A 10,230-nucleotide genomic window follows, 5' to 3' on the forward strand; every position below is an offset into this window, starting at 1 on the left:
TATTGGGGGGGGTTCATATATATTAAGGGCTGCCATGTACTTAATAAACACCTTTATAAAGCCCAGCCTTGACTGCACCTGACTTGTGTTTGAAGGCAAAGAACAGCAGCTGGACACTGGGAATTCTGCTCCATGAGGTATCCCAGGCCTGTTCCCAGCAGGTGAGTGGAGCTGTAGGAAATGTGCTGTTTCCTTCCCTGGGCAGCTTTTGGGGGAGACTCTGGACTTCCACCACAGGCCTTTCCCGACAGAAGCACATCCCTGTCCACACAGAGATCCTGCCTGCTCCCAGAAATGCCCGTGTGTTTCCCTGGGAATGCCTCTGCTGTCCGGAGCAGGGTGGAGGGTTCCAACAACGTGTAATTCCAGGAGCTTTTCCAGCCCTTTGGGCAGGTGTGACTTGACCCCATTCGTCTCCAGAGCTCGGGATGGTTTTAATTCCAGCAGAAGGCCTTGATTTTGGCCCTGAGGATTGTTCCCTCCACTTGGGAATTTAACTCAGATGAGCACTCTGGTGCTTAAAATGTTGGGTTGTTCCCAACTTGTGCTTCACGGCAGGAGACGCCTCCTCAGAGCCATTCCCAGCTCCGGAGGGAAATCCTGCATCCCCCGAGCATCTCCTCTCCCCATTCCCATTCTGAGTGGGGCAGGAGCCCCCCCCTCACCCCCCGGGCACCCCGTCCATGGCTTTGGGGCTCCCGTTTGGGCTGATCCCCCTCCTGAGGGCACCCACATCCCTGGATGCGCTCCGGCTCCCGAGGAAAAGACGGGATTTGAGGGGATGGGAGGTGCTGGATCCACCACGCGCATCCCCGGTGGCACCGTCCCCGCCGCGCAGGGCAGCGCGCGCCGGCTTTTCCGGAATAACCGCCGTGGGAAGCGGCACTGTTTCCCGCTATGGCCGGCGCTTTGGGAGTGCTGATCCTCGGACTACAAGCTCCGGCGATCCGGACGCGGGCGGGACAGGCCGGCGGCGGGAGCAGGAGCGCAGCGCATCCCGCAGGCGGAGATCAACGCCTCGCCCGGTGAGGGATGCGCGGAGAGCTCCGCGGGCGCGGGGGACCGGGGATGGGGATACTTGGGTTGGGGATACCCGGGATGGGGATACCCGGGATGGGGATACTTGGGATGGGGATACCAGGGATGGGGATATAGGGGTGGAGGTACCGCGGACGGGGTACCACGGATGGGGATACTGGGGATGGGGGGTACCAGAGATGGGAAGTACCGGGATGGGAATTACCGGAGCGGTGGGAGTGCCAGGGGGTGCCAGTACTGCGGGGTGGGGGTACAGGGGGAAAAGGTGCCAGGGGAGGTGGGATGTGGGCTCCAAGGGGCTGCAAGTAGAGCAGGATGAGGGCGGGATAGAGATGAGAGGGATGGGGAGACCTGGGGGAGGGTACCAGGGGATAGAGGTGTATCCATGGGCTGTGAGCTCCCAGGAGTGTGGGCAGGGAGGGGTGACAGTGCCAGGCTGCAAACTTCCTGGGGATGTGGATACTCAGAGATTCAGGTGTTGGGTAACCCAGAGTTACAGGGGGGGAGCGGGAAAGGGAGGCTGCGCCTTCCTGTGCCCCCAGACCCAGTGGGGATCCAGCCAGGTGGTCCTGGAGGCCATCCCAGAGCACTGAGCTCCCAGCACTGGGATTCCCAGCTGAGTGGTGGATGGGAGGGGAAGGCATGGCCAGGGAACAGCTCTTGCCTGTCCCTGGGGTGCTGGCTCTGCTCAGGGACCTGGGGAGCGATGACTTCATGGCCTTTTTATGGACTAATTTCCACCCAGGCAGGGAAAACAAACAAGTGCAGGTGTCGTTGCCCGTGGAAAGTTACTGGGGCCGTGGGGAGCCACTGCCTGTTTGCATCCACGGCCCGGATTTCTCCACTTACCTCCACGGGCTGATAATCCCTAAATCCCAATGGGATTAGAGGCAGAGAGCAAGGTGGCTGGAGTTCCTCCTCCTGCCTTCGCGACGTTTCCCACATGACGAAATCCCGCGTCTGTCTAACCCCGATTAACCCGCGCGCTGAGCTCATCCCCCGAAAAAACCAGGAGCAACAAGAGTGAATCCCCACCCCACTTCCCTCCCGCAGGCTGGAGGGAGGTGAGAGCCGGGGGGAGAGGCAGGAGCTGCTGTTTTAACCCCGTTATTTTTCCCGTGCCAGCGGATCCGGGACACCCTCGGGCAGCCATGGCGCTGGTGAAGAGCGGTTGGCTTTGGCGGCAGAGTAAGTGCGACCCTTCGGCTTTCCAGGCTGGGAGCCCTCCCTGAAAAAGAACCAGGAGAGGTTTTGAGATGCTGGGAAGAGGCAGGGAGTGGGGGGACACGAGGAGCCCCGACCTGGGCGGTTAATCCACGGCAGGGAGATTGTGGGATTTACGTAAGCGGGGAGAGGGGCCGCTGCCACGGGAACAGACACACGGCTCCGTGTCCGGGGCTGGAGCCCTTCCCGGGCAGCTCCAAGACACCCTGATGGCTTTTTTGGCAGCCCCTTGAAATTCAAAGCCACCTGGTCATGGTGCTCTGGATGCCCGTGCCAGGCACAGGTGTCCAGCGGCTCGCGGGAGCTGGAGGGATCCGGCTGCGAGTCCGGAGGATGGCACAGGGGTCTTGTGAGTGAGCTGGTTGTGTCCCAGCGGGATCACCGGGGTCCTTCACCTCCTCCCCGTGCCACCAGGCTCCATCCTGCGCCGCTGGAAGAGGAACTGGTTTGTGCTGTACCTGGATGGCAGCCTGGTTTACTACCACGATGAGACACAGCGGGACATGGACGGCCGGATCCACATCAAGTACAGCTGCCGGGACGTCCGGATCGGCCGGGAGTGCAAGGGTGAGCCAAGCCCCACATTCCCAACCCCATCCCAGGGCTCTCCAGGTGGCTGTAACCCTTCCAAATCCTGCTCTGCCCGTGCACATCCAGGATACCCCAAAATTAACCCGGGCTGCCTCATTCACTCCTTTCCCAAGCCATCCCCCAGGAGATGCTCATTGCATCTTCTCTCCCATTGCTTTTCCATAAGGAAGGAGGGAAGGAAGGAGGGACTCTCCTTCTGGTTTGTGCTTGTTGAAAACATGATCCCACGTTCCTGACTCATCCGTCTCCGTCTCGCACAAACAGGGAGAACAAAGCCCGGCTTGGCTGGGCCCCACAGCCCACGGCTGCTGCACAAAGAGCCTTTCTGGGGCTGGAGCTGCCGTGGGAGCACAATCCCAAAGCTTTGTGTGCTCACCCCAAGGGTCCTGCTGAGCCTGGAAAACAGGGCAAGGCACAGGAGCCTCATGGATTTAAGGTTTTGTTCCTGCTGGAGCTCGTGGTGCAAACCCAGTGAGGAGCGTCTCCCGTTCCTACGAAATTTGAGTGCCCTCTGGCAAGTTCAAAGCAGATGCAGCTCGGGCACATTTTTGGCAGTTTCTTGCCCTTCCACATCCTTTCTGCCCTGGGGGTGGAGGTTTCTGCCCACCAGCCCAATCCTCGTGTTCCTTTTAACCTTTAGGATCCCGACAGAGCCCAAATGAATCCCCCAGTGCAGTCATTTAACGCTGCATCCATCAGCTCTTGTGCCAGGGGGATTTGGAGCCCAGGGGCGGACAGGGAGGGTCTTGGGTCTTAGCTGAGATTGATCCCTGCCCTCACATTCCCAGACGTGCAGCCTCCCGAGGGGAGGAGCCGGGAATGCCTCCTGACCGTGGTGCTGCGGGACGGCTCCAAGACCACGCTGTGCGCCGAGAGCCAGGACGACGCCGTGTAAGCTGCCACCCCCTCGAGGCCCTTCTCATCCCGATTATCCCAGCCTGGGAAGAGCCCTGTGCTGCTCCCACCATGTCCCACCCGTGGCTAAACTCCCTCCCACAGCCCCTGTTCCCTCAAACCCACTCACGAGGCAAAAGGCGCAGGAGGAGGTTTGGGTTTCCCGCTGGATAATCCCGAGGCAGAAGCAGCTGTTTTTAAGCAGTCCGTCCCCTGTGGGGTGGGATTTCCTCATGGATCACAAATCCCCTCTTGGCCCGACTGAGGATCCCTGGAAAAGGGTTTCCATTGGTTAATAGGGATAAATAGTGGGAATGTGAAGTCCCCTCTGGCTTTAGGCAAACCCCTGTTTTTAGCACTGCTCCCCTTCTCTCGATTTCTAAAAAAAAAAATTGGAAATAAGGTTAAACATTTATTTTTATAAAACTGGGCTTTTTAATAAAAGCTTTTTTTAACTGTAAAAAATTAAAAGTGGGAAAGCTTCAGCTGAGCTGGGATGGAGGGACAGTTCAACCATGGCCAAGCTGAGCTTGATTAACTGAGTTTGGCCCCAGCTGGATGGAAATTCTCCCATTACCTGCTTTTCCCCCTAAATTTGGATGCCATATTCCTGCCTGCCCTGGTTTTAGCCGAGCCCATTCCCAGGAACTGCCCTGTGGTGTTTGGCACCTCCTGGCACCTTCCCATCCTCACCTGTTATCCCAGCACTCCTCAACAGGGAATTAGGGATTAGTGCCACATCCAGGTCCCCAGGGGAGGAACAGGGACAATTCCCACCCCCAGCACCCCAAATCCAAGTCCCTCTGTTTTGTTGCAGCGCTTGGAAGATGGCTGTGCTGGAGGCTAAATCCACCCCGGTGAGGCTTCGTGCCCCAGAGCAGGGGCACATCCCACCCTGGGATTTGGGATTTGGGATGGAGGGGGGCAGGTTACCCCAACCCCAGCCCTCACCCAGGGCTGACCCAGAGCTTGGGGGGGCTCCTCGAGACCCCTCATGCACAGGGGGGCACAGGGAGGGAAGTCCCTGGAGCCACAGGGAAGAAGGGGGGAAGTTTTGGATACCATCACTGGTGGGAGGGGACAGAGCCAAGGGGACCCTGTGCAGTGCAGGGGGGGTGACAGGGCAGAGTTAAGGTGGCAGGGGACACAGGGCTATGGGGACACAGTTAAGGGGAATGGGAGCAGAGCTGAGGTGACCGGGACACACCTAAGGGGAACAGGACTTCACTAAGGGGAATGGGGGCAGAGTTAAGCTGGTAGGACACCACTGAGTGACAGGGACACAGCTGAGGTGACAGAAACACCATTAAGAGGAATGGGAGCAGAGTTGAGGTGACAGGGACACAGTTAAAGGGAGTGGGACACCATTAAGGGGAGCGGGGGCAGAGCTGGGGTGGTAGGACACAGTTAAGGTGATAGGGACACTCTTAAAGGGAATGGGAGCAAAGTTAAAGTGACAGGGACATCAGCAAGGTGACAGGGACACAGGTAAGGTGACAGGGACACTGTTAAGAGGAATGGGGGCAGAGCTGAGTTGGTGGAACACAGTTAAGGTGACAGGAACACAGTTAAGGTGACAGGGACAACGCTAAGGTGACAGGGACACCACTAAGGTGACAGGGACACCGCTAAGGTGCCAGGGCAGGGTCAGAGTGAGGGGCAGCAGACCCAGGGTGGCTGAGCAGAGGCAGACGATGCCGATGCTGAGCCCAGGCTGCCCCAGCCCTTCGGCCCCTCCGGATCCCCCAGCAGCAGCACAAGGGTCCCAAGCGGCCCCCGCCCTTGTCCACCCGGGGTGACAGGGGGGCACAGCCCCCGAGCCCTCCCTGCTGACCCCTGCCCCAGGTGCACGTGTACGACCCCTACGACGACGACTATTACCAGACGGTGCCGCTGGACTCGCACCAGGCCGCCTACATCAGCTCGGGCCACTACGGCCACCAGTACGGAGGTGGGTGGCCCTGCTGGTGGCACTGGGGGGTGCCGGGAGGGCGGTGCCCCCCTGGCTCACCCCCTTCCTCCCCGTTTTCCCTGGCAGGTCCCGGGGTGACCCACGTCATCGTGCGGGAGGATCCCTACCGCGTGTCCGGGGACCAGATGGCGCTGGGGCTGCTGGCGGGGGCGGCCACCGGCGCCGCCCTGGGCTCCTTCATGTGGATGCCCTGCTGGTTTTAGGAGCCCCCCCAGACTGGGGCACGGCCCCCCTAACCAGGTCGCAGCACCCCCAGCCCAGTTTAACTCACCCCTGGCTTGGAATCTGCCCTGAGCCCCCACCCAAAACCCCGGGGGCAGAGACCCCACACCCACCCTCCCGCCAGCCCCAGCTTCTGCATTGAATAACCCCCCCCATGCTTCAGAGACCCCCTGAAACCCACCCCAGAACTCCACAGCATCCGATTCCCAGCGGGAAAGGGCCTGGGAGCTGCCGGGGCTGTCGGCAGAGGGGGGGTGCAGTTCCTCACCCCGAATCTCTAGAGGGAGCTGGCTGCACAAATACCTGGATTTGGGAGCAAGGGGGAGTTAATTTGGGGGAAGTGGCTGGATTTCTTTTTGGCTGGGTGAGCTCCATGAAGAGGCTTTTTAGGGGCTTTTTCTGGGAGAGACTCCAGCACTGGAGCAGGAGCTGACACATGGGGCAGCCACAGGGATGCTCAAGAGAGGGGTAAAGGATTAAGGAAGATGAAAACCTTTGCAGGATTCCCACCCCTTTCCAGCACCACACCAGTCCCCTGGGCCCAGCCAAGCTGGAGAAATGGTGCAAAACCCCCAGGAACTGGAGTTAAACCCCTGGGAACTGAGCTGGGAAGAGCCCAGGGAATATCCTAGCCAAGTGGGAGGGACACGCAGCACCCTGATTTTTAGGAGGGGGAGAAGGGCAGCTCTCCCTGGGGACCAGGATCCTTCCTGGCAGCCAAGCTCCCAACTTCTCAGCTGGGATTTGGGATAGAGGGGACACACATGGTCAGGCCTGGGGACAAGCAGCAGCTCCTGGGTTTTTTGGGCAGCACAGGGAATGGCACAGGAAGGGGATGAGGAGCAGCTGCTGAGCATCACCCTTACAACCAAGGTTTTATCCTGGAGACAGCACTGACATTAAACAAATGTAGGAATTACAAACAGACCCCACAGCTGGATAAAGAACCACCAGTGACACCAGCACCCAGCTCTGCCAGTAAAGCCCTGGATCAGCTCATCCCTGCACTGAGGGGGTTTGGGATATCCCCACGCACATCCTCATCCTCTCCTGCCTTCCCTGCCTTCCTCCTGCTGCATCTGCTCCCGGGAAGGGAATAAAAACACAACCCCCTGTGCGGTCTAATAAAGGCAGCGAAAAACCAGCCCTGGCCTGTGGTGAGTGAGGTGGAGGAGGGGCTGCTCAGCCTGGGCCATTCCAGAGGGTGGGAAGGGTTGTGTCCCCCTCAAGAGCTGCACAGCACCAGCTCCCCTGTCTCCTCCTGCACCCCTTTACCTCCCTCCCTTTCCAGCTGGGAGCCCCGAGGGCAGTGGGAAGGCTCCAAAACGCCTCAGCTCCTCACAGGAGCGGGGCTGGAGCATCCCCAGGGATCCCACCCCAGCCTCTGAACATGCCATAAAGACCCCAAAGAGGCACAGAAGGGACAAAGCTGTCCCAAAAATCCTGCTTCTGTGCAGGGGAACCACCATCCTGCACTGGCAGAGCAGCTCCTTTGCATTCTGGATTTGTGGGATGAGGTGTCTCTGCTTGGGAAGGGACCGGTGCAGTGACAGGCACTGCCATCCCTGGGTTAATCCCACCATAAAACACCAGCTCCCAAGGGCAGGAAAGGAGAAGGATACGGCCCCACACACACCCCTGTCTTTTCATCCCTTCTGCCCTCTCCATGTCCAAGCCACTGTCACCTCCTCGGAAGCTGATCTGACACTCACAGCCAGAGGGCAGGGATAGATGGGATATTGGGAAGGAATTCTTGGCTGGGAGGGTGGGGAGGCCCTGGCCCAGGTTGCCCAGAGAAGCTGTGGCTGCCCCATCCCTGGAAGTGTCCAAGGCCAGGTTGGACGGGGCTTGGAGCAACCTGGGCAAGTGGGAGGTGTCCCTGCCCATTGTGTCCATCTCCCATCCCTCCCAGAGTTCCAAGGTACTGGGAAGAGCCAGGGATAGCTCAGCTCCAAGGCTGAATTTCTTCTTAATATCTAATTTAAACCCTTCCAACCCAAACCATTCCACAATTCACTAAACAAGGTGCACAACATCTGGAAGTTTTTCAAGAGCAACGTGACCCAGAAATCCTCCCTCCTTCCTAGGCCACGTCCAGCTGCTGCCCCAGCTCAGACTCCCAGACTCCCCTTTCCTGTGGTACCTGAACATCCCAGGGCTGATCCCGCTTCTCTCCTGCTGTGCTGGTCTCCCAAAGACCCAGGGGCATGGAGCAATCCATGGAAAGGGCAGTGATGGATCAGCATGTGCCTCCAGCAGCGATTCCGGTGGGATGAGCTGATGGTAGTCAGGCCCTGCACTAGGAAGCTGAACAAAGGAGCAATTAAACGTTTCAAAAATCAGTCTGGAAGCACAAACACCAGACCCACAGTCCACAAAACCACCTGGACTGGGCTCTGCTCCGCTCAGGAAAGGGGCTTCCCGGGAGCTCATGGTGCTGCCACCGGGCAGGACCAGAGGGAAAAGAAGTGCTGAGGAACAGAAATTAGGGATAAGATGCTCCATTCCCAACTCCAATCCAGACTCACATGACTCCTCTCTCCCAGTAGGGAGAGCTGACGAAGATCCAGACATTGAGCAAAGCTTAGAACAACTCCCAAATTCCTTGGAAACAAGGATGGACACAGCAGGATTCACAGGCCCAAATGTGCCCCTAAACTGCCTGGAAAGATGAATCCCACAATATCCCACAACACAGAAATCAGCTGGGGGCCATGTGACCCTCGCTGGGATCCAAACACACTTCCCTGGAAATCAAGCAGCTCGGGAAATGTCAGGATCGAACCTTGAATTTCCACCCAAGCTCAAATTCCACCCTCAAACTTCCACTCAGATTTCCTCCCGAGCTCAGATAAACACGGGAAAGGCTGGTGCCAAACCACCAGCAGCAATCAATCAATCCCATTTTCTCCCTCGCCTGGAAAATTTGGGAACAGCACCCCGAGGCAGAGCTGTGGGGCAGCAGGAGCATCATCATCCAGCTGCCTTCAGCCCTTCCCTCCTGCTCATCCTCCCGGGAAGGGCAGAGCTGCTCCCAGCACTGCAATTCCACTGAGGTTTCATTCCCGATACACCCGTGCCCGGCATTTACATCCTGCTCCTATAAGAGGATCCCAAATTTCTTATAAAAAGCCACTTTGCTGCCTGCTCAGGATGGTGAAGGGAAAGGTGGTTAAAGGGGCAGGGGGATAAAATAGGTATTTTTGCCAATTGAAGAAAAGTCAATTAAATCAATGAAAGACCCATTGAACCGGTGAAAACGAAGCCCAGCAAGCCTGGAAATCCCGGCTCAGGCAGTGGGAGAACGGCAGGGGAGGAGGGAATGCAGATGGGAGGAGAGGGCCGGCTGTTTGCAGCTGCCTGTGCCGCAGCCTGCCCATCCCATTTATCTTCCTTCCGGAGCTGGGACATGCCCAGCATGGAAAAAGGAGCTGCCGCAGCAGGTCGGGAGAGCCCCCGCGCTCCGCTCTGCCGAGGATTCCGCCGCTGGAAGCACAGCTGCAGCCAGAGGACGGCGCCGGCGGCTGCAGCGGCTCTGCAGACGCTGCCAGGAGGATGCTGTGGATGCTCCAGCCTGGAAAAATCACGGCTGATCCCATCAGCGGGCAAAAAAAGCCACAAGCACCGTCCAGGCTGAGCCAGATGCTCCCTGTCGGAGTTTGGAGCAGGGCTGGGAGCAGAGCTCGACCCACCGGGACCAGCACCCTCTGGGAGCCCCCCACCCTTTCCCTGCAGTTTAATCCAGCCCCCCTTCAGAGGAGGGAAATTGGGATCTCAGTGTCTGAGGTGGCAGACCCAAGGCTCAATTCCAAAGAGGAATTGGGACTGTCACACTTTGGAGACACCACCCTCTGACATCCCACTTGGTTCCTTCCATCCCAAACCCACTGCCCAGAGAGGAATGTGGGGTTTCCAAAGGCTCCCAGGACCTGGAGGTGCCAAGTACAAGGAAGAGAAATTACCCCGTGACAAAAACCTTCTCCAGTGACTTGTCCCCACATGGCTCTTCCCATATCCCTGAATTCCAGCACATCCCCACAGCTTCCCAATTAGTTGATTCACAGCCCTTCACCAAGTGATTGACGTTGGGATGCTGGCGTTCCCACACCAAATCCAGGGAATTCCCTTCTCTACTGACCAGGGGCTTGGAGCAAGCCGTGTGGAAGATGTCCCTGCCCATGGCAGCAGGTTGGGACTCCCTTCCAAGCCAACCATCCTGTGATTCCATGATTCTCTACTCCAGGAAAGACAAGGATAACTCATCCACGAGCATCTGTTACTGGTACTCA

At 58.2% G+C, this 10,230-nt stretch overlaps 1 protein-coding gene across 1 annotated transcript; it reads left to right on the top strand.

Annotated features, from left to right (window-relative positions):
* The first annotated feature begins 1,958 nt into the window (after positions 1–1,958).
* PLEKHB1 (pleckstrin homology domain containing B1) lies at positions 1,959–7,081 on the top strand. Its single transcript, XM_029961510.1, has 6 exons — positions 1,959–2,226; positions 2,677–2,829; positions 3,642–3,744; positions 4,565–4,604; positions 5,593–5,698; positions 5,786–7,081. Exons 1-6 carry the CDS (start codon positions 2,190–2,192, stop codon positions 5,920–5,922), a joined length of 576 nt encoding a protein of 191 aa, XP_029817370.1. The 5' UTR covers positions 1,959–2,189; the 3' UTR covers positions 5,923–7,081.
* The last annotated feature ends 3,149 nt before the right edge of the window (positions 7,082–10,230 follow it).

Source organism: Manacus vitellinus, unplaced genomic scaffold (genome assembly GCF_001715985.3).
Source record: "Manacus vitellinus isolate BGI_N305 unplaced genomic scaffold, ASM171598v3 scaffold_35_pilon, whole genome shotgun sequence".
In the NCBI taxonomy this organism is placed as follows: domain Eukaryota; kingdom Metazoa; phylum Chordata; class Aves; order Passeriformes; family Pipridae; genus Manacus; species Manacus vitellinus.